Source organism: Camelus dromedarius, chromosome 14, assembly GCF_036321535.1.
Source record: "Camelus dromedarius isolate mCamDro1 chromosome 14, mCamDro1.pat, whole genome shotgun sequence".
Lineage (NCBI taxonomy): Eukaryota > Metazoa > Chordata > Mammalia > Artiodactyla > Camelidae > Camelus > Camelus dromedarius.
Window position 1 is genome coordinate 18,956,814 of NC_087449.1, and position 27,786 is coordinate 18,984,599.

Below are 27,786 nucleotides of genomic sequence, written 5' to 3' on the forward strand. Positions count from 1 at the left end.
AGGAAATATTTTCTCTTTTTATTAAAGAACTCTGAGAAATTCACTTCTAAATCCTTTGAGACCCTCACATGAAGGAGTGGTCATGTCACTGGGTGCCAAGTGTCCATGGCCACATGACTCTGTTGTGTACATATTGGTGGGGGCAGAAATCAACATATGTGGGAAACCCAGTAACAGTTTGTTTCTTAAAAAAAGTCCAGCACAGTGTCTTACGGATATAATACACTAAATAAATTTGGTGAATTGCATGAAAGAGGTTTCTATCAATGGCTTGGGGGTCATGTCCTCAGCAAATGGTCATAAAAGTACCAGAGACTTCTTAAAATGAAAATTTTAGCTGTGTGTTCAGAGGTAGAAGTCAAAGAATTAAACAATTAAAAAATATAATTGAAATTTCTTATTTTTTCCTTCTATTATGAAAACGTGCTTTGAGGTTAGTCTTGAGTCCCAGTAAGGCAGTCCTTACTTTGCATAGCTTCAATATGTGCAGATATCAGTTATCATGGTTTCCTTAGATAACATTAGCCCCTCAACAACATGGCTCAAATTTCAGCTACCTCAGTATATTCACTGTAACTGTGTAAACTATACACTTGGCTGCTGACTCTTCAGCCTGCAAATCACAATGTAAGTAACAGATGTGCGTCATAATCAGTGACTAGTCACATTACTTTTTTCAAAGTCTATCAGTGACCAGTCACTGCACATCTGCTACTCAGTTCACACACACACAGCAAATATTGTAGGTGTGGTGCCTTCTTGTCAATCAGCTGTAGATACTACAGGTATAATAATTTAACATTTAAGGCACTACTGCTGTTGGATAATGCTGTTGATCATCTTACTTTTCTTGTGTATTTAAATGAAAATGTGAAAATTTGCTGTTAGACACCAAGAACAACTTCATTAATCCAATCAATAGATTTAAGAGTTATTTCAACTTTGAAAGCCTATTATTTTACACAGACTTTTGAATAGGCTATTGATGCTCCAACTGGATGTCATACAGTTTCCTTAGCTGAGTTTTGGAATAAATATGACATAAAGTATACATTTTAAAATATTCAAGCATCATGGCAGGAAGTAACAGCAAGTAACGTGCATGCAGTATATCGGAAACTTTCAGTACACTGTGCAAATAGCTTTGCAGGATTTGAACTGGACATAAATGGAATTACAGAAGAAATACTGACTGTGGGAAAGCCGCCTGCCCTTATTTGAGAGCTTGAAGATATGCTGCCATAGGAACTTAGTAAAGGTAAACTTGCTGACATCAATAGGAAAGCAGATGTAATGAAAAAGATGAAGATGTACCCGAGGAAGTGACCCTGGCAGTAAACTTTACATTAAAGGATCTCCCCAAGATATTTCATGATATTGAAAGCACAAAGGATAAAAGTTTGGAAGCTGATCCAAGCTTAAAAAGAGTATGGCAATTCACTGAAGCATAGAAAAGACATTCACTCTGAATTACAACTTACACAATGAAAAGAAGGCAAGTACTATTCAAACTAATCTTGATAAGTTTTCTACAAAAAAACGCCAGTTTAATTCTTGATGTTCCTAATGTTTACAATGACAGTGTACTGAATACATATTGATTTCATTATTTTTCCATTTCCCAATACATTTATAATCAACAGTAACATTTCAAAATATATTTAATATTGTGAAAAGGTTCAAAGACCTTTTGCCAGAACAATCATAATCTTCTCCATTGATTACTAGGACTATCTTGCACAGTTTCAGCATGTGTGGTTGTTGTCATGGTCCCTTATTACTATGCAAAGTGAGGACTTCCTGCAATAAAAAGGCAACATTTTTACTACACGATGGACTAAGCTGAATCAATAATTCATAGCTTGAAAGTATTTTACATCTTTGGGTTACAAAGAAAAGCTATTAGGTGCAACATATACACCCTTCAATGATCTCTGAAATTTAAAAGTTCAAATTCAAAATGTAACATTCTAGCTGCCTTTACTGATGGCTATCTTGTTAGAAATCACTTATATGAGTGCAGTTGTACCACACTTATTCAAGTTATCACTGGTATTTAAAAGACAGACCTAAATAAGTGAAACAAGTCTGACAGAGGAAGACAAATACCACCTCATCTAGCTTATTTGTGGAATCTTAAAAAAATAAATAATCCGCCCCCCCACCTCAAAATAGCAAAAAACAACCAAGTTCATAGATATAGTGAACAGATTGGTGGCTGTCAGAGGTGGGGGTAGGGGTGAGCAAAACGGGTAAAAGTGATCAAGAAAAACCAACTTCCAGTTATAAAATAAATAAATCATGGGGATATAATGATATAGAATTGTAACTATAGTTAATACAGTATTGTATATTTGAACTTTGCTAAGAGAGTAAATCTTTAAAGTTCTCATCACAAGAAAAAGATTTTTGTAACCATGTACGGTGTCGAATGTTAACTAGATTTACTGTGGTGATCATCTTGCAATACATGCAAATATCGAATCATCATGTTATACACCTGAAACTACATTATCCTTTGCACAAAAAAAATTGACAAAAAGTTACCTTTTTTAGAGGTGTTTTTCTGTAGTCTATATAGTGAAACCTAACTGTAAAAGAGGTGTAAAATACTGTAAAGCAGGGCTGCCCAAACTTCAGTGTGCACATGAATCACCAGGAGAACTTGCTAACACGTAGATTCAGATGCAGTGATTTGAGCTGGAGCCCCGATTCTGCACTTGTAACAAGTGATGTAGAAGCTGCTGGTCCTGGGACCACACAATTTTAAATAAAGTCTTTGCAAATATTGTTAAGAAAAACATTAAAACACACACACATCAATAAGAACTAAAATCCATATATGAATATCACAAGAGTTGTGTTCAGTAAGGTTTTGCCTTAGATCACATAGCAGTACAAGTGACACTTACTGGAGATAGTAATGCTTGACACTAAGCAACAACAACAATATTGAATCAATTTTCTAAAACTTCTCTACATTCTTCTCTAGTTCGATCTCCACAAATTAGTTTTGGATGAAAAGATATTACTGTACCATTAACCTTCAATTACCTAGCTAATAGGGAAGAGGGGCTGTGGACATATTACATAGATGACCTATAATTTCACTTTAACTTCATTTATGACCATTAGAAACCATTAGGTACCATTAAATCTTCTATTAATGTAGATGCTAATAAACATAAAAATACATGACTTTGGGCTTCACTTTCTTAGTTCACTTTTAACTCTTTAACAGAGATAACGTTATTCAGTGGAAAATGTTCAGACAGGCTTGGGTTCCAACTCTCGTGAGGCCACTTAATAGCTGAGTGAGCTTTATCTATTTCCTAAGCCCTGTTTTCTTCTCTATCAAACTGGTTGATAATGTCTGATATGCAGAGTGTCAGTGAGGATTTAATGTATACTAAGCCCCTGGCATGGAAATGGCACTACATCAAAATAACCTGCGAGCACTCTGAAAAAAAATTTTGAACACTGTTCCTGAAACATGTGAAAGTTATTCTGTAATATTCCTTTTTAAAAATTGATTGTTTCATGTAAATAAAACCTTCTAGCAGACAAAATATGAAAACCAGCAATTGATTAGTAAGACATGGGAACTAGACAAATTTCAGATGACTATGAGCAATTATTTTAGCAGAGATTTAATAGAAAGGGATATAATAACTAAAGAGAGAGCAATGAAACTTGTTTAGAGGAACAGTTACTGCCTAATAGTGCCAGTATACAGTACAGACTAAGAGTTAAGAGACTAAACTTTTTTTTTTTTTCTTGTGAGGATAATTCCATCACTTTGGGAAATACACTAATTCTTTTTTCTCTTGTGCTTTAAATTTCTCTCTCTAGGTCCTTTGACTTTACAACTAAATACTGCAATTCCAAACAGTTTATTCTCAAGGACTCTGCCAAAAAAACTGAAATAATTTCAGTCTAAGGCAGCTTTATTTTAACCAGCATCTTAGGTAATTCTGATGTAGGCACAATGGAATAGGGTTTGAAAAGATAATTAGCTGGTAACTGTATAAATAAGCTGAATCCAGGTAGTGGGTCTCAAAACTTAGCATGCACCAGAATCCCTGGAAGGGCTTGTTAACACACAGATTGCTGGTGCAATGCCCAGAGTTTCTGGTTCAGTAGATATTGGATTGTCTCTGAGAATTTGCATTTCTAACAAGTTCCCAGCTGAAGTTGATGCTGCTGGTCAGGAGACTGCATGTTGAGAACCACCAGTCTAGACTAGACTATGGAAAAACTTGAATATTAGTGTGGAGGAATTTGCATTTTATCCAATGAAGGGTGTGTGTGTGTGCGTGCGCACTTTGCTTTTAATAATTTTTTGACTAGAATAACATTACAGGATACGAAATTCAAAAAGCACAGAGGGTACATGATAAAAACAAGTCTCCCTATTTACTCTATTGCCCAGCCCCTAAATTCCCCTCCCCAAAGCCACGTACATTTCCAGTTTTTTGTGTATCCTTCCATGCTTAGGGAACAGAGGGAAGCATAGCTTTTAGCATTCAGGTACCTAGAACAAAGTTCACTTAATTTCCTTGTTATTATGGCCGTCTAGTAAGTAGACTACTGAAACTTACTATCTAAGGTATTGACATCATATAAACCAACCATCTGGATCGAAGAATTAGAAGTTTAGACATAGGCGGAAATTATAAATGAGGAAATTATAAAAGCTAAGCCACAAAGAGTTTAAATAATTTGTCCAGGTTCACATGCTAAGTGGCATGGCCAGGGCTCACACCCATGCTGTTTGACACCAAAGCCAGTGCTCAGCACAGCTACCCGTCAGGAGTGGGAGGCCCACCGGGAAGAAGGGATTTACCCAGCTTTGCATAGTTGCTTAGATTTTCTGATTCTAGCCAGCAACCTTTCTCATGACCATATTCTATTATAGAATGACTTTTAAAAATAACCATTCAGGTTTTTGAGTTTTTATTGCTTTTCTGCAAAACCACGAAGCTAAAAGAGAGAAGGCTTAGCATGTGGTTTCTCTTCCTATGGAAGATTCTTTGCCTTTAGAGCAATAGGGCCCTGAAATGACCAACTATTACAAAATGTGTGACTCAACTATCACATATATTAAGAAGCATCATAGATAAATTCACAGCTTAGCTTTGAAATCTGCTAACTTCTCTCAGCCTCTGTTTCTGCATCTGTTGATGGGGAGATAACAATACACATCGAATAGTGTTAATGGGGCTTTTAAATAAGATTGCATGTAAAGCAGTAAACATGGTATCTGGCACAACGTGAGCACACACAAAAAGTTGTTTATTATTATTTTCATGGCACATTCAATTCTTAGAGTAGCTGGAACTCCTAGGCACAAATTAAGGTTCAACAATAAAAATAATCAATTTTACAAGTCATTTGGCACAAATGTCATGGAATCTATTTCACTTGTGCAGGATGTTGAAAAATGAATTCTTCCCACAATTTTACTGGTTGGGCTATTAAAAAAATTACCAGCAATTTTACTGGTTAGGCTACTAAGTTTACCAGCCATTTTACTGGTTGGGCTATTAAAAATTACAAAAGAGAAGTCTAACTTACTGAAACATTCTATGTGCAGAATGAGAGTATTTTTGTCACTGCAGCTCATCTCAACATTTTGGTGCACAGAATTCTAGATAGAATGTCCCATAATAAAACACACAGACTATTCCACTATTTACAAAACACTTTCTGTGTGTGATTTAGGGTGCCATTAAATAGGATTTTAATCAAATTTCATCTCTAGCCTTTGAACTAAACCTCTGAGCTATCAATTCTTAATTCCTTAAAGAAAGCAAAGCCTGTATATATATTTTTTACTTCATACAGATTGCTTATTAAGGTATACTACACATTTTAGAGATTTAGTATATTTTTTGCTGTAGGTTCTACCTTGAAGTGAGAACGTTAAGTTTGACAATGGCTGTCATAATTTTACTATCCAAACCATGATGCGATAGAGAAAGGACATTTTCAAACTTTCTCATTTTAGGACCCCTCTATACTCTTAAAAATCACTGGTAACCCTAAAGTACAATTGTTTATATCGTTTATATCTTGTACCTCTCATATTATAAATTAAAACAAAAATTAAAAAAATAATTAATTATTATTCACTCTTAAATAACAGTAATAAACCCATGACATGTTAATGTAGGTAACGTATTTTATGCAAAGTATATTTTCCAAAACGAAAACATTTAGTGAGAAGAGAGACTGTTTTTATTTTTTCCAATCCCTCAATGTTTAGCTTAATAGGAGGTAATTGGATTCTCATATCTGTTTATGGATTCAGTCTGCTGTAGTATGTTGCTTTGATTAAGTTATGTCAAAAAATCCAACCTCACACAGATACGTAGTTGGAAACTCATATCAGGTGGCAGTTTTTTAGGGGGTAGAGTAATTGCAGTGTGAAATCTGAAACATATCAATGCACTTTTCTTACTCTTCATACCAATACATTAAAATCACCTAGTCTATTTTACTTTAAATAGGTCTATTACTCATGTCTGATTTGGTAGCTCATGAATCGGTCATTTGGGAAATGTTGCTTCACTGAGTTAAACAGATTTTCCAAATGCTGGCACATTTCATAGTACAGTATCAACAAATCACATTCATTACCACATCAGTGGTATCACATTAGTCTTATCAGAAAAGCCTCTAAATATCGGAAGCTGTCAAACTCACAATGGCAGATACAAATTTTCCAAAAGTCTAATTTTTGCTTGACAGCTCAAATTTCCTTGTTGGCAAAAAATACTGTCAGTTGTTTTCCTGGAAGTGACAGGCCCACTTTGTTCATTTCTGACAAAATGTCTGCCAAATACACAAGTCTGAATAACCACGGTTTGTCCTTCATTCTTCCTTTTCTTCTTCTTCTTCTTCTTCTTCTTCTTCTTTTTTTTTTTTTTTTTAAAGATTTTACAGCAGTTTTAGGTTCACAGCAAAATTGAGCAGAAGGTACCGAGATTTCCCCTGTACTCTCTACTGCTTTTTAAAATTCTGCTTTTTTAATTGTAATAAAATAGAGTAATGCAGTCCATTTATTTAACACTTCCCTTTTATTTCCCCTGAAACAGTAAATCAAAGGAAGATGATGGTACTTAAAAGTAACTAAAAAAATCTTTTACTATAAGATTCTTAACTTTGATCCCTCTACACTAGTAATCAACTTTTGGATTGAATAGGTACATTTATCGTTGATAAATCTTTTAAGGGAAAATAATTATGAACCTTTAAAAATTAAAATGAAAAGAAAACTAAATATGTAAATAACAGCAACCAGATTTACTCGTATACTAAAGAAGTAACTTTTCTTTGTCTATTTTTAGGTTATCAAACCTCTTTGTCTTCACAGAGCTAAGGTAATTAGTTTATGCGAGTTTATGTAAGAAATGTAAACATAAGAGTGAAAGTATCAATTATGGCCATAGTGGGGATAAACAAAGTTGAATTCAGTTTCCCCTGAGTTTTGACCTGAAAAAGAAAAATTACTGCCTAAGAATATAATTAGATAAGAAGAATTTTAAAAAAGCATCAGACTGATACAGATGGTTACTTATGTGCACGCAAAAGAAAATAAATTTCTCTCTACTTTGTATTGAAGAAAATGGAAGTAATTGAAGAGAAAACATACTGAATGGTGTAGACATTAAAATATTAAAAATGGTTGAGACTTTCACTACTTCACAAAGTCTGAACATTAGAATTTGAATTTAGTCAAACTGTTTCATTCTTGAAAGTGGAGTTTCTCATTTGTGATCACTTGCCAAATTGGGGCGAGGGAGGGAGATAGTAAAGGGCATAAGAAAATCTTAAGGGATATGCTCACCATCTTGACTGTGGTTTCGTGGCTTTCTATGAATGTCAAAACATCAGATTGTAGACTTTAAATATGTGAGTTTATTGGATATCAATTATACCTAATAAATCTGTTTTTTTAAAAAAACCCAGACTTCACCAACCACTACCCTAAGTATACCCAAATCTGTTAAATTATGGATTTATATAATTTTTCACAGGAGATATGGGACAAAATTCCTATAAAAGACCCCACATAATTTTAGAATGAAGACAGCTTATTGATTTCTCATTTTATACAAGTTGTAAACAAAAGCATCTCTGCCTGTCACTAATAATTATATACATTTCTTAAAGAACTGTGAATCAAATGTTAATGGCAACATAAAATTAGAAGTATATTGCTCTAAAATAAAATATATTTTTTCCTTAGAAGGCAATGCTGACTTTTCATCTTGGAAATTTCAAAAATGCAAATTAAAACAGATGCTTATCTCCTTAGCTTCTAAAATAATGTTAAGCTTCTATAAATATCAGATATTACGAATAGTGCAATGGTAACATATACATAATACAGATCTTTCTAAAACTGATTTTGTAAGACATATTCAAGTGAATTTTGAGCTGCTACTCCATCAAAAACATCACATTAATGGTTTCTGATAAATTATAGGCAATGATATAATTGAAGATCTTGGGTAATCACTTTGCTTATGAAAGAGTCATGGTTAATTAAGTATTTCTCATGGTATTATATAGTGGGGTGTCAATGTAATGTTCAGATATAAAACTAAATTAAGCTACATTATATAGAAATTTATAACTAAATAAAATATGGTCTAAAATGAGTTTACACATGAACAAGATTATTGGTATCTCTAGTAGAAAATGTGTTGAAGTAGAAAACTCAATATATTCTTTTGTTTCTGGCCTCAGAGAGGCTGACTGGCATGCAACTTTGGCACTTACCTTCCAATTGTGTTGGGTAGCATTGTAAGTTGATTGTCATCTACTTTTAGAGTAGTTAGTTTTTTCAACAATCCTAAAACAGAGGAGAAGATTATTAATACATGAGAACAGATTTCTGAAAGAGAATACAATACAATAATTAAAGGAATCACTTGTGATGAATGTTTGTCATGCTGTTTGGATGTACTCTGCTTATATCAACCTACAAACTGATAAATATGTGTCTAATTTTGACTTTCCAGTTGCAAAACATTTACTTACATCAGTGGGAGTTGAAGTATATTGATGGAGACAGGTAAACAAAACATAAGGCTCTCCAGAATCCTGAGTTGGTGGTACCACTACCACATTTTTTGTTTCTGTTATGCAGCCAATGGACCAGATGAAAATTTTTAAGCCAGCTGTGATTTAATATTTAATTAACTCGTAAGCACTAACAACTAACATTCCTGTTGTGATACAAATTGAAAACAAATCTGAATTAAGCCTAATAATAACAAATGAGTACTGAAATACTGCAGTGTAGTGGTTCTCATTATGGACTTGGAAAATTACAATATGTGACCTCATATTCTTTCTTGTTATCATAAATTCTTGACTTGAATCAGCAGTACACAAAAACTTACGATTTTTTGATACACCAAGTAGAACTGGCCAAGAATTGAAGTTCCAGCTATTTATATTTCAGTGTCTGACTTATGCCCTCTATAACCTTACTGCTTGATGTACTCCCCCTAATGAGCAACAACCACGGAGTAGCTGAAGAACAGTTTCCTTTACCCAGCCACCGCATAACCCACAGTATCAACGTGGCTTCAACAGCCACAATCCAAGAGCAAAGCATTAACAGTGACTAACTTTTGTTTTACACTGAACTATGGATATATGCTATAGACGACTTGTTTTGCAAAAAACTTATTCTGATAGACATAGTAGGCTCCATGGTCAAATGTGTTTGGGAGATGCTAAAAAAAAATCAACCAGATTTCTTTAATGAAGTCTTTTGAGAAATTTTTAATATACTAATGTAGCAGGGTGGCTCTCCACAGTCATCATGGAATTCGTGTGTGCACACAGAGAATCCTGTACAGTGGTGTTCTGTGAACATGCTTTGAGAAGCATTGCTACAGGTCATGCTTATCCCCTCTCAAGCATTTTGAGCATTCCTTAAAGGAAAAACGCAAGTGACAAAAAATCTAAAATAAAGCTGTTGCTATAATTTAAGTTTCATTATGCTCAGTTACATATTCTGCAGAAGCACTCAGAATCTTTAGTGGAGAGAAATGTTATCACTATCAGACTGCTGTGAGAAAATACCTGCAATATTTGGAGCTTAATATATCATCTTGTGCCCCTAGGATACGTGGCTGAAAACAGTAGCACCTGGGAAATAGGACAATTCTCACTGGGGTAATTTATCTCTGAAATTTGAACACCCACTGCCATATTCATCTGTGTTCAAAGGGTGACTGACTCACTTCAGCTTCTCTGCAGTGTGTGTATAAAAAACTATCGATCCTAGAAATATAAAAGAACTCCTGAGCTTGTTCATCAATTGTGCAAAGAAAACAGAGGACTGTGAATTACAGCTAAATTCTTTATGAGTTGGCAGTCTTGGTCAAACTACTGCCCCTGCTCACCAGGGGAGCCAGAGGAGGGTGGACAGTCTCAACATCACTTGATTAGGTCATGAGAAGTTTGGGGCTGGGTTTACAGATGGCTGTGCAAACTTCATGAAGCCAGGCTGCAAAGCAATCTTTAAGTGAATCAGTCCTCAGGTCTGCAGTGGTAATGAGAAAACCCTGGGACAGGTTAGGGAATAAGGTCCAAAGGTTGATGCAACAGATTTTTCTGAAGAATGGAGTAGAGGCCTCTACAGCTTTAAAGGCTGAAATGAGCTAAGGTTCCCCCTTCTTTGTTCCACGTCTGTGGACTTCAGGAGACCTCACTCGTGCGTGAGGTGGCTACTTTGTCACCCACATAGTCCATCCAAAGGCACGCTCTTTGGACAGATTCTGGCACTTCTGCAGGAATCTGATGGTCCTTGGAGTGGAAAGTGGCCCTCGGCCTCAGCTTTGCTGCTCACGGCCTCCTCTGGCAGATAACTCCTTTACTGCATTTCCATCATATCTGCCTGGACTCTTCTACCCTACAAGAACTAAGGGTATTTTATCCTGTTCCTTCCTCAGTTCTCCACTTCTTTATACTATGTTCCCAACTAAGAAGTACTGAAGAGAAAGGAAAAGGAGGTCCTTACTATGATTTTAGCTACTTACATATAAATATATAATAAGCAGAAATGTAGTAAGCACCAATATTAATACAATTTGTTATCGAAATAGATAATATTTACATGGCATTTACACATATATAATAGAATTTTGAAAGCCAAGTAGTTGTGCACGCATCAAATCTAAGTTTATACTAACAGTTACATTATAATACTAACTAACATTGACTGAATACTTCCTATGTGCCAGGTATTGTTCTAAGCAATTTTACATATATTACTCCATTTATTTCTCAAAATAATCCCATGATGCAGGTACTGTTACTTAAAAAATGGTGAAACTAAGGCACAGCTAGTAAGGTAGAAAAGCCAGAATGTGAACTCAGGTACTTGACTACAAAATACGCGTTTTTAACCGCTAATGAATAAGATAAACTGTTTTGGAAAGTAAAAAATATATATGTATTCCCCTTTATTGAGTTTCTCTGCTATCCAAAGAAACTGATTGTTAAATTAAAGCTCTATCTTGAAAAAGAAAAAAGCCCCCTTCGTTTGCCCTGGAACCAGCACAGGAAAGGGACTCAGCATACAGGGTTTGTTGTTGACTGTATCACTCCACTCAAATACCCCTCAGCTGCAGAACTAAAATAGATGTAAAGCAAGTAAAGATTTTTAAAGTTGCTATTTTCCTTTATGAACACTATGACATTTCTTGTCTTGTGTTCTTTTAGGTGTTGGTAGTCCAATAGACAACCCATGCTCAAATAAAGAAGGCAAGATGCAATTTCCCATCCAATCAGATCAATAAATTATTTCAGAGCCTTAGAACAGAGTTGATAGTCCCCCATCCCTGCTATTTCTCTTGACCAAGAAGGAAATTCCTGGAGGAAAGTCAACCATTCTACATGCACAATGAAGTACTCTGGCAACTCTGCAGATGTGGTTTCCCTAAAAGGTCGATAGGGTCCAGAGATAGTTCGAGGAGTAAGCCACTAACAAAGTTGCTTTCTTGATTTGAGAACCACTCAGAGTCTAAGAGAAGGTGTGAAATACATAAAACCACCTGCCTGTGCTAGTCTGTTCTATGCCAGCCAAGTACCTAATCTGATATTTTCTATCACCTCTACATGCTGTCTTCCCAGACCAGAAGGCTAATTTCCTCGTCTGCTTTCTTCATGGTAGAGATTTGAAACAAATTGTTTAAATCATCTTTTATTTCATTATGTGACATTTTCATTTCCAGAATTTCTAACTGGTTCTTTTTTTTTTATAACCACCTGTTCTTAATCATAGCTCCTGCTTTTGTTTTGTAAGTTCTTATTGTTTTTACAAATGTTATTGTTCCTTTTATTTGTTTGAGAATCGGCACATACTTAAAATCATTTTTGACGTTGCTTGATAACTTTGGTTTCCCTTGGGGTAGACTTTCCTATTACTTGAGTTTTTGGTTGTTGTGACATTCATTTTCCCTTAAAATTTTTGTTTGCATGCTCATTAGTGAAGGTGAATACTTCCTCCTTCACTATGCTCTCCTCTCCTTGTCTGGCACTTTCATGGTTACCTCCACCTGACCCTCAAGTGTCTGGAGTTTAGAACCAGGTCTTACACTGGCAGCACGGTGCTGTCATTTGATGTGAATATTGTAGATCTAGTCCAAACCAGCTTGTGACTTGCTGTAATTTTCTGCAGCGAATCTGTATCTGTTCTCTCCTTCCACCCTAGCTCTACATGTTAGTTGCAGGTTTTTTTCAGTGTCTTTTTGCAAGAAAAGGTTCCCTGCCACACTCTCTGTAAGTTTGTATTCCCCTGGTATGCTTAAGGCCCTTTTTACCCACTGCAGGAATGGAATTTATGGCTGTCACTGCTGTTTGTGGTCTGGAGGCCACCAGACCTGGGGTCATCGCTGTGTTTGCATTATATCTCAGGCCCAGGTATATGTTCATTCTTCTTAAGTAGGGCATTTATTATTTTATTTACTAAATACTTAAGGAGGACTTACCACATACCTGGCCTGGTTCTTTGTACCGAAGAGGCAGTAATGAATAAAAATATGTTCTAATATAAGTAGTTTTTCTATTCTCAGTATGCCTTTGAAGTGGTATGGAGTGGTGATTGAGTAGAAGAGTAAGGTGTGTATTCTGACCAGAGGATTATCATCTGGACCAGAGGGTGCTTTTTTAAATCATGTTTCCTTACCTTCTACAACATAAAATAGTTTTTCCTAAGCTTATCTGATCATAAGTTTCATCTAGGATGTTTAATAAAAATATAGAACAGAGGGCTTACTACATACTTATTAAATCAGAATTTTCACAGAAAGAGCCTGGAAATGTGGACGTGTTTAATAAAGCTCTCACATTAGTCTTAATGACGGTGTAAGTTGGAGAAACACTGTTATAAAAATATGTAACTATATAAACAAAAAAGTCACCAAATCTATGAAGAAAGAAAAGCTAACCGCTTTTGTTAAAACTAGCATTCTCTATTAGCCTGAAAGAATTGTGAAAATAAGAACAATAAGATACTGAAGAAAAATTTGGGAGACCAACTTGTCTTCTAGCTTCCCTTAAGTCAGACTACCTAGGTTGTGACTTAATTTTCAGAAGCATCAATAAGTTCCAGACCACATGACACACCTAATTCAAAGAGTGTTAAAAACTATATTCCAAAGTTAAGTACTTTGATAATTACTCTCCAGGCTGAGTTCTGTCATAAATAATAATAGTAGGATATCGATACAAAAACGTTTACTCATTATTTCAATTAGAATCTTTCACTATTTTACTCGTGCAAAAATTTATGATAAAAATGGATCGAGTAGTTAGTACATACTAACAGACAAAATATCTGCCCTCAAATACCTTAACATCATGTAAAAGGTATCACTTTTAAATACTAGAACTATTCAGATATTTTATATTTATTATGTTATTCCTAGATGATAGTCATGTTAACAATATTATTAAGGATAGAATACAGCAATGTTCTGTGGATAGAAGCTACTACAATTCTATAATAATGTAAGAAAACATACATGGTTATCAAATTACTCTAAATCTCAGATATCTACTCCTTACAATGATATTTTACAACTTAGAAGATCTACAGTTTTTTAAAAGATATCAATTTGGTAGGATCATTTTAAGAGGTGAGGCTTCTTGAATTTGACAACTTGAGTTATTAGAGTTACCATTTCAAGATGTTGGTAAAATATTTTACCATCTTGAATAATGATCTTGCTAATTTATTAATATCAGGCTCACAGTATACTCCCCACATCTGCAGAAAAACTATATTGCCAAAAACAGAAAATGGTATATTTGACATAAACATTCATGACAGAATATTATGTTCTCACCTATAGAGTCAGGCAACTGTTGCAACATATTGGATGATAGTAAGAGGTCCTCCAGGGCTTCACATCCAGAAATGTCCATGTCAACCGTTTCTATTCTGTTTTTTGACATATCCAGGTATACCAACAACTTTAACTTCCCTATAGACTTGATGACATTGCATAAACTCAGGGTTAGTTGAGAAACTTTCACAAGATATTTTAAAGCTGTAAAAACCAAAACACTGTAAAATTAATTTTAAAAGCAAATGCAATAATAACAAGTGTTGGTGAGAATGTGGAGAAACTGTAACTCTCATACATTTCTAGTAGGGATGTAAAATTATGCAGCCACTTTGGAAGACAGTTTGGTCATTTCTTAAAATGTTAAATATAGAGTTTCCACATGACCCAGCAATCCCTAGGTACATACTCAAGAATGAAACATACATCTGCACGAAAACACACATGTTCAAAGCAGTATTATTCACAATGGTCAAAAAGTGGAAACCCAAATGTCCATCAGTTGAATGGATACACAGAATGCGGTATATCCATAAGCTGGAATGTTACTTAGCAATAAAAAGCAACAAAGTACTGATACAGGTTACAAAATGGATGGACCTTGAAAACATATGCAGTGAAAGATGCCACAAAAGACCATCTATTGTACGATTCCATTTACATGAAATGTCCGGTATTGGTAAATCTATGGAGGCAGAAAGCAGATTAGGGCTGCTAGAGGCTGGGGGGATGATGAGGGGAAGGAGTGACTGCTAATGGCTTCAGGGTTTCTTTCTGTCCTAACAGAAATGTTCTAAAATTAGATTGTGGTGATGGCTGTACAACTGTGTTGAGTATTCTAAAAACCACTGAACTGTATATTTTAAATGGGTGAATTTTATGATTTGAGAATTACATCTCAATATAGAGATAAAGATAACACACTCAAAGTTGCCACTGAATTGAATTAAATAGATATAAATAAAGTTGCCACCAAAACAACACATGCTGACATGCTGATTCTTGCAATTTCAAATGTGTAGGAAAGGTTTCAAATCATGATTCTGATTTTATTCTACTAAGCAGAATCAATATTATGTTCACTCAACAGTTCCTTTTGAGGATGTGCTATCTGCCGGGGCTTGTGTTATATACTGAAGAACAATCAAGAGTAAGTCAGCTAAGTATGGGGAGAGACTTCTCATGATACAAAGTCTTTATCTTTAAGGAGCTCATAGCAGTGAAGGAAAATGTCAAATGAACAAATAATCATAATACCCCATGATATGAGCAATTAAAAAGCACGTAGAGAATGCCATAGAAGCACGGGGCTGCAAATTTCCTAGAAGACACTGCTTATCAAGAAAGAACCTGTACATGGAAGAGAGAACAGCACACACCTTCACAGAGAAGTGTGAAAAAACATGGTGTGTTTGAGAAAGAGGAGCATATTCAAAGTCACTGAACACGGTGATGAAGTCAGGACTCTAAGAAGCCAACTGTTAAGAGGTCTTACATGTTATGTGAGGATTATGTGAACTCTATCTTACAGGCAAGGGAAGCTATTCAAGGCTTTTAAGATAGCGAATGACATAATCAGATTTATGTCTTGTAACTTTGGGGAAATGTGCAGGGAAGATCCATGACTAGAGTTAGAATAGGTATGGAAGGATTAGAAGGATCTGGATGCAGTTTGGCTGAGGAGATGAAAGGGACCTGAGTTAAGGCAGCAGAAGTGAGGATGAAGAAGGGACGGGTTCCAGAAAAATTCAGAAGTGGAACAACTGGATTAGTAACTGATTGCTGAGGACAGGGGAGGAATCAAGTCACACACTGGGCAGAGATCGACCAGTGATCCTTTAGCTGGGACTTGAACACAGGAGTTAGAGCACGATGACGTTCTTTATCTTCCTTTCCTTTAAGGGCATGTTTTGCAAATAAATGTCCACACCTATCTGTGCTCAGTGGTTCATCTGTTTGTTGGTCTACTGTGTACACTTTACTACATTGTCTCTACATATTGGACAGAGTATAAAAAGTAAATAATAAATAAGTTCATTACACATGCAGGCACACACTTGGTGCTGTGCTAAGTACTTTATATATAGTACTTGATTTAATACTTTGTACTCTTGCTACTCAAAATGTGTTTTATAGACCAGCAGCATTGGCACAAGCTGGGAGCTTGTCAGGAATGCAGAATCTCAGACCCACTCCAGGCCTCCTGAATCAGAGTATGCACCTGGACACACGCTAAAGTTTAGAGGCTAAGCGATGCCTGTACACGTTGGGTTCCCTGCCAAGTGGAGACAAAGAGATGTTTATGAGAGATTCTTGGGATTAATATCAGTGGGAAGAAAGAGGGAAGGAAGGAGGCAGGACTGGGCAGATGAAGCAGCGGGGCTGTGATGAAGTCTGAGGATTTCCTCAGTGTAGTAGTGCTGACGGTGGGACTGCCCTCAGTCGTCCCGAGCAGGGGGTAAGGGCTTTCATACTCCTGCATGGACTGACCCCTGGCTGGAGGTCTCCTGGAATACAGTGTAACCCTGCGTGAGAAAGTTCTCTTCTACCAAGGCACAATTCCTGAAGAGGGTGGGGAGCTGCAGGCAGCATTCCCAGGGGCGGGAGGAAGACAGTAAGTTCTTCATTTCAAGAGGATGATAGATGACAGGATCTACTACAGGTAATACTCCAGGGTTACCCCATCAATAGCAGTGGAGCTAAAATTCAAACTCCTTTTATCAGATTACAGACTACAAAGCCTATTGATCATATTGACACTCCCTGAACTCTAAATCCCTAATTACCCAGCACATGTCTGTAGTCCTGCTCCTTCAGATCCCCCTGCAAGCAGAGGGTGTGAGCCCCTTACAGTAGGTGACACATGCTGTCACTTTACTTATAGCTCTCCGCTCCAAGGAACTATTATCTTATCTTACTCATTCGTCTCTTCTGGGGAGCCCAGCAATAAAGATGTATGTATTTATGTGTGTATGTGTGTGTATATTTCTTTTTTTTTTTTTTTTGGTTCCTTTATCGTGAAAAAATTTCTTTTCTCTTTGAAGCTTCCTGAGTTGCTATTTCTAGCACAACTCAGTATTTCGGTGTGAAGTTTCTAAACATCTTTTTTTGGAAGCAAAATAACACTTTGGTGTTTATTTTTGAGTCTTTCTAAACCCTCACTTTCAAACACCTTATAAAGGCAGTAGTAGCCTGGAGTGATAAAGGCATTTGAGGCCCAATGCCTCAGAGTTCTTGAGGATATTGAATATTGCTCCAACATCCCTTTGGACATAAAGGGGTCTACAGATGGGCGGTGGACAACAAATAAAAAAGTGGAAGCCATCACAAGCACTATCAAAGATACTGGATTTTGTTGTTTAGGCATATTTTGATTGATTGATCTTAGAGAGATGGTTGCAAGACAGAGATATGTAGCAGACTAATTTTTGATCATTATCTATTTGCTTCTCTGATTTATGAAAATCACAGTGGAAAAATGATAGCCCAGGCTTCCAAAAGGATTTAAAAAGTATGATACATGAACTAATTATAAAATGAACTCTTTTTTTCCCTGTGTCTTATGACACTAAATATTTAGGATGAATCATTCTGTGAAATGATAGACAAGGGCTGAAGATTGCAATTTCAAGACTGGCCTTTCAAAGTCAAGTGTTTCCCGGTAATTTCATGATAGCTATTGCCAGCACTGGACATCCAGAAAGCCATGCCTGTTTAAGGCCGGGAGGTGTAGGGCACTCCCACAGGAGTATCACAAAACATAGAATTCAACTGTACTAACTAAGGTAAGAAATCGACTTAAAGCTGGCAGGATATAAGAAAAATCCACTTTTGAAACAGACACATTAGAGAGCATTATCTGTTTTACAGGTTTAATCACTACCTTTCATTTAAATAACATACTTACTAAGGAATTCAAGGTTTGAGTTTATTTGCAAGGTTGGACTTAAGGAAAGTAGCAACTGTGAAAAGTAAGACGAGCCTAATTCTCATTTGTACGTTTTATTGATTCTCTAGCAACAGCATTTTGGTGCATCGTAGTGAACGAGAGCCTCTGGGGCAGGTCTGAATTACAGTTCCATCGTTTACTGGCTGTGTGATCTTGGCCCAGTTACTCATTCTGTTTCAGCTTCCTCATCTATAACACGGAGATGGTAATAAACTCTACTTCATAGGGTTGTTATGAGGATTTGGTGAGTCATTTGTTAAAAAAAACCCAGATAATGCCTAGCCCTGATAAATGCTAAATGCTAAATGATAAATGGTTTTTAATAACTAAATATATTGAAGAAGTAGGTATAAATTTTTCCAGCTAGACATACATTCTGATTCCTCAACTCTGTACAGGGACTTGATCTGTGTCTTACTTGTGTTGTCTCAGGATTAGTACACACCTTGAATATGGCATAAATCTAGCTTTAATATGTGGAGTGGAGTCCAGATTTATCTCTCTCATTATATGTGAGCCCCTCAGACAAATACGCTCAAGGCCATTGAATATACTACCTGTGTAGCCCTGACATTATCATGGTTCCTAGTTCATAGAGGTATATTTGTAAATGGTTTTTGAATAAATCAATGAATACAAAATGTTCATGCTTTTCTGTTTTGCATCTGTGATGATAGTAGAAATGTATTCTTTTGGTAAGAGATGAAAGTGTTTTTTTCCCCCTAGTCTTTTGCCAGATTTTCTACTTTATGGGGGTCTCATGCTTGTTCAAAAGAGAATAAGCTTACTGTTTTTGTTGTTTTTGCCATCATTTTAAGAAATTTTTAATGTCAGTTCAAACAAGGAATAATGTTGGCTTTGGGAACACACGTCTAAATCTCATTGGCTGCAGAATTAGTACACATCCAGCCGTCCTGGCTACTTAGCTCAATGCAAGGAGTTTAGAGTTGGCTTTCACTGCTGGGAGCCTGGTGGTTGTTGTTGTTGTTGTTGTTGTGTGTGTGTGTGTGTGTGTGTGTGTGTGTGTATGTACATGCTTATATTTGAGTGCATGTGTTATGAGTGGCAAGAGGCAGTGTTTTATCAAAAGCCATTCTTTCCCAGATGGAAAAGGAAGAAATAGTCACACTCAGTGAGTTGACTCATGAATCTATTCAAAAGGTATTACTGGATTGTCTGTTAGTTGAGAAAAAATTTGACTCTTGTTTAACTTTCTATTTTTAACACTTTATGCTCCTTGCCTTTTTCAAAAATTCAGATAGGTTCTATTGGAAATCACCTGAACTGGCTGAGTTTTATTTTGTGGAACAGCTCTAACAACATGAGCAGAAACCATTATCTAGTTACCTATAAGAAGACTGATTTTGCAAAACTAAGACTTGGTATATTATATAGAGCATTTTCTTTATTTTCACATAATAATATAGAGTTTTCAGCTTTTGAAAAACAGTAAATATGGAGAGATGAAAAATATACTCCTAAGAGAAAGAGATACATTTTCATACAATTTATATACCTATGACACTTTCAAAAAGTATATGAAATATTGAAAAAACAAATTACTGAAAACACTTGATGACTGAACACTCCTAACAGATGTTTAACTTTGAAATGAAAACACTGAGATTTAAGGTGTAAGATTAATCATTATCAGTTACAATTATTACACAACATGGATGCTGGACAACATGGCGTAATAAAAACTTACATACCCCAGGGAGCACTTGCAACGCATTATTATCCATCCACAACTCCCTTAAATTTTGTATTTGATCCAGAACTTCAGGCTAGGAGAGTGGTAGGGAAAAAGGAGAGAGAAGAAGAAAACTAAATTAGTCTTTTCTTATCACAATATAAAATGTAATTTTTGGATCTGGAACTTTTATTTGGGAATCTAGTGTTAATCCTCTAAGAAATTCCAAGTTTAACAGACCTCCTGCAGCAAAATTGTAGTCCCTGAGGTAGGCAACCTAGAATTCATGTGGAAACAATCAGAACAACAATCATAAGAATTAAAATTTATTACTCTCCCTTAATACCCTACAATTATCCTTTGTAGTATTTATTATATTCTGTCTTCTTCATGAAAGTATAAGCTTTCGAAGAGCAGAGTAATGTTTGGTTTTTAATCACTGTATCTCATATCCCAGTTCTTTGCCATGGTACTTGGCAAATAGTAGGTTTTAACATGTGCAGTATTAGCACCATACACGTGGAGAACCACCGCCACACACAGGCATTGCATTACCATAATGTGATAAAAGTATGAATAAGACCCACGCATTTTATCTTTCCATTTACTCAACAAATAATTATTTGTTGAATAGTGCAAATGCCTACTTTGTGAAAGGCACAAAGCAGGATCCACAGTTATTCAAACCCAGTTCCTGCCTTGAAGTAGCTGATGGTCTAACTGGGGAGACAAATGCATGTAAATAACTAAAACACAAGGCAACGCACGGAAGAAAAGAATAACGTAAGGAAGTTCAGAGAAAGGGGAGAATATGATCAAGGTGTAAACATATAGTGCATAATGAAACACCTTCATTCCTTAACTAGAAGCTGTTTCTAAATTCTATCTCCTGGGCAGCCGACTATGTAGAGAGGATAGAGGTTGCCACTGCTGCCAGCATCATTTCTTGATTTATGGTGACCTCTTCCCGATTTCTTTTCAGAAATGATCCCTTCCCTACTCTAAGGCCACCTGCTTCCCTTGAAGTTGATTTCTCTTTACCACTCCAGGGAACTGACAAAGTCCTAAGCTAATTAGTGCGTTGTATTCACCCGGCCGCAGGGTTAGGCTCAAGGATCCATTCAGAGCAGATAAGAAAGAACGGTTCTTTGACCGGGACTTCTGGGAAAAAGACACTTGCTCTGCCTGCTGGATTTGAAACTGGGAGGGTACAACCCTGGGAGCTTCAGGCTTGAGGAAAGGGGAAGGGCCTGTCTGAGTTAAAGGATGTAAACTGTTACCTTGTATAAGCCTAGAATTAAGCCACACCTGAAGTCAGATTGTTTTGTCTTTTCCAATGGGAAGAATTATCACTGAAATAAGATACAACCATAGTTCAATAAAATTTGAGATCCAATTAGGAAAGCCAGTGTATTTGATAGAATACTAGTGGAAAAGAATGGAATTGTATCAACGTGACTATTAGAACACTGATAATTGTGGGTCAGTACCATACATCTCAGAGACTTCCAGGACTGCTTTGGAGACAGTCTCTGATATCTTCAGCCTGCAGTTGCAGCAGAACGAGGCACTATTCTGGGGAGAAGTCTCATTTACAACAAGGATCAAAATCTAAAGTCAGGACATGGCATCCTGCCCGAGTAAGTGGCGGGGGGGCGTATTTTTGTGTAGGAAAATATTCCCACTGTCACTTAGATCACAGGGAACGGGCAATGAGCTACTCTGCCTCTGTCTTGGGAAACATCAGTCCTGTGGGGCAGTTTTTCTAAGCCTAGGCATCATGCAGACTTCAGGAGAAGAGGAAGAGTTGCATACCTGGGAAGTTCAATACAACCTTATGTTGTAACAAGACGGAGATTAGCGTATGAACTTGAGACTGAGCATTATTCAGGAGAAACTAGATTGGGCTGTGGTAACAAAATAATCCTAAAATCTCGATGGCTTAACACAACAGGATTACTTCTCACTCCCACTACAAGCCCAGTGTGCTTTTCTGCCCCCATGATCTTGTGTTACCACATCTCAAGACTTCCAGGAGAGTCAAAGCAGAGAACAGAGGACATGGAAAGTTAGCCACTGCTCTTAAAGATCTCGGGCTGAAAGTGACGCTTATCACTTCTCCTATAGTCCATCGGCTAGAAATGTTTCTGTGGCCTGGACCTAAGTTCAGGGAAGGCTGGGAAATGTAGGAGGAAATTCATGGAACATTTGGGGAACGCTACTGCCCCTGCCACACAGTGACACTGTATGAAAAAAAGAAGCATGAGAACACACAGTCCTTTCATAATTTAGTCATCCCTTCATTCAGCAAGTGCTCATTAAACAGCTTCTAAGTTCCAGGCACTGCACTGGAGTCATAATGCGTGGTACGGTCTCTGCTCTCACAAAACTCACGGTCTGTTTCTGGGTCAAGCATACAAAGAGCACACACGTGACATTATGAAAATATAAAAAAGGGGGGACCTCTATGCTTTAGCACTGAGGGAAACCAGACAAGGATTCACGGGGCTGAGATGAGAAGGAGGGGGTCAGAAGAGAGGAGAGGAGAGGAAGCACATTTTAGCCAGAAGCTGAGTGGTGAGAAACAACATGATGTATGAATGGGAACCACAGGCAGTTTGCTCTACTGGAGTGTTAACTGAGTAAAGTTAACACTGAAACTGAGTAAGTAACAGAAAATGAGGCTAATAAAGGGGGGGTGGGGTCTATGATGGCCTCACGTTTAGTTAGGGAGATAGGACTTTATCTTACGTGTCAAGGAGCATCACTAAAAGTTTTCTAATAGGAAGTGATTTTGGCAGGTTGATGTTGTATGTCTATCTATCTATCTATCTCCTTCTATTCTGATGGAAAAAGGAAAAGGAAAAAAAAAACAGAAAAACTTGTTAGGACTAGTAATAAACGATATAATGAGGAACAAAGAGAAGTTGGATTCAGGAAACATTTAGAAGATGCATGTCCCCCAGTTGTCCAGCTTGTGGTGGTGCCACCAATGGTGATGCAGAACCTGGAGGTAGGAGCACATACATGAAAGAGGCTGAATTCAGCTGTGATCATGATTGGCTCTAGGTTCCTGGGAGACACAGGTAGAGAAATCCAGAAATCAGTTGGCTGTTAAAATCTGAAACTTAGGGAATAGGTCTGAGCTAAGAATGTATGACTTAGGTATTCTGTGAAAGGAGAAACCCATGTGGATGACCTCCCTGTGGGGAATGTGAAGATGATCAGAGGGGCAGCTGATTGAGGAAGGAACCCTGTGGAACACTATCACTTGTGAGTTGAAAACAGGAAGTGTTACCAGCAAAATCCATTAATAATTCCTGGGAAATAAAAACATAATCTGGGTAATAAAATAAAGCCTAAATTTTTTTCCTTTGTGCTTAGTCTAGTCTCACTTGCTCACATGGGACTACATGCAGAGGCCTTGCCCCCCAGCACTTCAGACAAAGTTCCAGTGCCAAACGGCTGCGCCCAACACCTAGGCTCAGCGGGCCGTGTGCAGAGATACCGTGCCCATACTGAGATCTGCAGCCTGAGCAGCAAAGCTGTGCCTACCAGTGAGAATTCTGCCCCCGCCCTGATGTCGAGACCCCTGTAAAGCAGCCCTGCCTACGGCCTTTCTGGGAGACTACGTATGCTAGAGTGCGAGCTTGCACCTCTCCATTTGTTGGTCAAAGAATAATGCTTTCCTTTGCCTCTGAAACAAACTCTGTCTTCTTCTGTTAATTCAAATGACACCAGGCAGGAGGACCCTTGTGGGCGCTGGACTCAAAAGGATTCGTGACAGAAGAGCAAACTACAGAAGAAGGCAAGAAGAAACAGAGTCCAGGAGAGTAAGGGATTAGTAAATCCAACCAAAAAATAAGAATAAGGAAGTGAACAAGAGTATCATACTCTGGAGAAATAAGTCCAGTGAAGTAAGGGATGATGTGCACTCAGCTTTGGAAATAGTAACATGCTGGCAACCTTAGGGATAACCATTTCATGTGATAACTATATTATAGTGGGTTGAAGATAAGTAAGAGACAACTAAATGGGGACAATACAGATAGAGTCGTCTTTGTAAAGTTCGGGTGAGAGGAAAAGAAAGAAGTTGAGGGGCTACGATGAAATTGAGGGAGTTGAGGAAAGAGAAAGCTGACAGAAGACCCTAGCAAAGAGGAACAGATTACAGACAGATAAAATGGTACAAAATTAATAAAGTAAATTCCAAGAGGTGATAAAGAAAATGGGTTTGAGGGCACAAAAAGAGGGTCTCACCTTAAACAGAATTGAGACACCTTGTTCACTGATTCAAGGGCAGGTGGTAAGAATGGTGTGGTCATAGGAGGGCACGGTGATGGGAAGCCTGGACGTTGAGAGAGAGCATGTCTGAAGGTCTCAGATTTCTCTGATGAATAAGGAAGATAATTTGTTGAGGAGGCAGGGCAAGAATTTTGTAATCAATGAGCACTTGTCGAGGATGGTTTGTACTGGAATCATTTGATGGGAATCAAAGAGGAAACTAAGGGCAATCAAAAAACCTCTATCAATGATAATTGTTTTAACTTTTTCCAGGGCCAGGTGAGGCATTGAGCATCTGGGAAAAAATAAAAGAAACAAGAGATTTCAGGTTTCCATGAGGCTGAGAGAAGTGTAGTATGAGTGAGGGATTGAGAGACCTAGAAGGATAAAAATTAGAATGAGAAAGCAGAGGTTAGGAGTTTAATATTTCTGAAGTGGTTCCAGGCAATGACAAAATTCAAGCTGCAACCCTGGGGCAGTATGCAGTCTTGGTGTGTGTGGGCAGAGAAGGATGCTGTGGGAACATAAGGCCTTACATAATCTCTAAGGATCTGGGTAACCTTTGGTGGACTGCATAATTTGCTCCCTTAGTGGCGTCAGACAAAGTGGCAAATAAAGCTGACCAATTATACCTCTAAAATATCTCTCACACTGGGTTCTACTGGGGACCCTAGGCATCTAAGAATACTTGGAAAGGGATAACTGATGCTAATCTATATTCCGATTTTATTTAAAAAGTTCTCATTTATTGAATAACATGATAAGGTAATAATAGTTCTACTTTATGGAAGAAGAATCTAATAATCATTTCCTGGGGAAAGCGGGAATGGTTTGATGAGAGTTGCATAACGCATCTGGGATTGTTACTCAGGTCTCATGGTTCCAAAGATAACATCATGTTACAGCTTAAAATTCAAATTCTGAAATAATGAAAAATGCTGGTGATCACAAATGCCTCATAAAGAAAGTAAAGCATATGCTGGATTTATAAAAAAAGAGATAATATTTTTACTACTGGATGTTATAATAAAATGTGCCCCAGAAAAAATTTTAGTAGCTTTCTAATAAAAGCAGAGACAAGATAAATTTAACAGATCAATACATAACCTTGCTGAAACAACATGAAGATGATGCGATGACATCTCATGATCAATAGTCAATTTTAAAGTGGATCTTGGAGCTAAACTAAATGGCTTACACCCAACCTTACACATAAATTGCCTTTTTTTATACCACTTAATTTCACTCCTAAAGTTAATTGCTTCCATTAAAAATGAATGAATTAACTCAAGAATGGCTTGGCATATTCAATGCTGGTGAAGGTTCGGTGAGCTGGGCACTCACATAAACTGCTTTAAGTATTGTGTATTAGTGTAATCTTTTAGGAAAATGTTTTCAATTTATGTATCTCATGTTTTGAAATGTTCGTATTTGCTTTTGGGCAACTGTCTTACTGGAATCATCTGAAATACAGAAAAACTTTATTGCAGACAAATGTCATTGCAGAATAATTAATAATATTAAAAAGTTGATCACGATCTAAGTAAACAATAGCGTAAAGGAAGAGATAACCAAATTATGATAAAATCATATGTTGGTATAGTATGATAAGCACATGAAAATGAATTATCTATATTTTTATGTATTTAGATAGATCTTGCAAACAATATTGAATGAAAAAGTGTAAACAACTCATATAGCACAACTAGACTTATGCAAATTAAAAACAATGCTATATATTTATGAATACGTATGCATACAATAAAGATAGAAATATCTGGAATACATGCACACCAAATTAAAAGTAGCAATTGACCTGGGATTGGAATAGGACTAGGACGGAGAGCATAGAAGACTTCTGCTTAATCTACAGTGTTTTATTTCTTTTCAAAAAAAGATCTAAAACACAAAAAATAATTAACATTTGTTCATTTTGGTTACCCGGTATTTGATACATTACTTTAAAATTTTTATATTTTTATATAAATTTTTTAAAAATTTATTTTTATTTTAAAAACATTAGAAAATATCAGGAGAAACTGTATCAAAACATTAATTTTTAAAAATCTCAGTGGTGGGATTATGATTAGCTTTTTCTTCTTCTGCATTTTTCTATATTTTCTAGATTTCCTGTAGTTTGAAGGCATTAATGATAAAAATTAGAGACCATTTCAGTGTCTTTTCTTTACATTTACACTTACCTAAGCCACTTTAGAATTCTCTTTGACGTAATCTTACTTTGATTAGTTGAAATGAGCTAAGACAATGGTTGTCAGTTTTAACATTAATAGAACATACATTTTACATGACTGCGATGGAGTCTAATAACTCTTGTCACATATGTACAATTTGAGTTGGTTCTCCTGATCAGACTGTATGTGTTACTTTTATCTCACTAATTTGAATAGAGTTTAATTATACTTATTCACACATCTATTAAATTTTTTTCTTCCAATGAGATTAAGAGAAGTGTTAACTGAAAAACATAGCATCTGACATTTATCTAATTTTGTCGAAATTAGACTAGGGAACTTTAACATTTAAAAAGGGAACTTTATACTTTAAAGTGTTTTAAGATTGATGAGATTATCTGGCAGATATCGTAATACAAAATTGTTAATCCCGGAAACTATGCAGAACTGAAGGGCAACAATATGGGCCCTGCTTCAAAATGCAGATAAATACATGAGAAGGTGGTTTCTCAAATCGATAAATGTCAGATACCCAAGGCGAATTTAGAAAATTATATTCTCTAATCAAAGTGACACAATTATGATACTTCACTGAGACATTTCAATTATTATATTTTTTCTAAATTTTGAGAGCAATACTTCAAAGTATTATTTCTCTCGCTTTTACCATGTTTATCTGATAATGTTGAAGTTTGCAACTTGCCAGTGAAGCATGACTACATTTTTTAAAACTTTCCCTCATTTTCCTTCACTTTTTTATTTAACAATACACTTGGCTTATTACTAGCTCAATAGCTCTCACAACTGGAGAATCTTTTGTTCATGAATTCCATGGTGCACTGTTGAAACTCTTCCCGACACACAAAATTGAATTGTTCAGCTCTTGATGACAACCCAGCCTGTCATTCTGCCAATTGTTCTGTCCTACATGCCTTAAGACTGTTTAACTTCTTCAGTTAATTTCTTTGGAAATAAAAAGGTCAGCTCCATAGGGTCTGAGCCTATTTCCACTTTACATTAGTTTCGTATTTCTCACTTTTGTTTCAGATGTCACTCCTTTATGTTCCTAAATTTTAAAGTTTTGGTTTTGGCTTAATTACTACAAATTAGGTAACATGTACGAAAAGTATTTTTACATTTTAGAAATTATTGAATGAACAAATAGGCATCCTTCACAATAATTAATAATAAAATGCATTGCTGAGAAAACAAGATTAATTTATAATTAATTAAAACACTTTCAGCCATAAACTGCTATGAATATTTTAACACATATATGAGTGTAACATT

At 36.4% G+C, this 27,786-nt stretch overlaps 1 protein-coding gene across 6 annotated transcripts in view; it reads right to left on the minus strand.

The window, feature by feature from the left end:
* Positions 1 to 27,786, minus strand: part of LRRC7 (leucine rich repeat containing 7) — a 430,080-nt gene that overhangs the window by 100,627 nt on the left and 301,667 nt on the right. For 5 of the 6 annotated variants that reach the window (XM_064493462.1, XM_064493461.1, XM_064493460.1 and 2 more), the window contains exons 9-11: positions 20,040 to 20,114; positions 14,379 to 14,523; positions 8,791 to 8,863 (exon numbers count right to left, since the gene is read on the minus strand). In XM_064493462.1, coding sequence (XP_064349532.1) covers positions 8,791 to 8,863; positions 14,379 to 14,523; positions 20,040 to 20,114 — 293 coding nt within the window. Of the gene's footprint in view, positions 1 to 8,790; positions 8,864 to 14,378; positions 14,524 to 20,039; positions 20,115 to 24,191; positions 24,411 to 27,786 lie in introns of those variants that run through there. The other variant, XM_064493464.1, reaches the window with a different exon arrangement.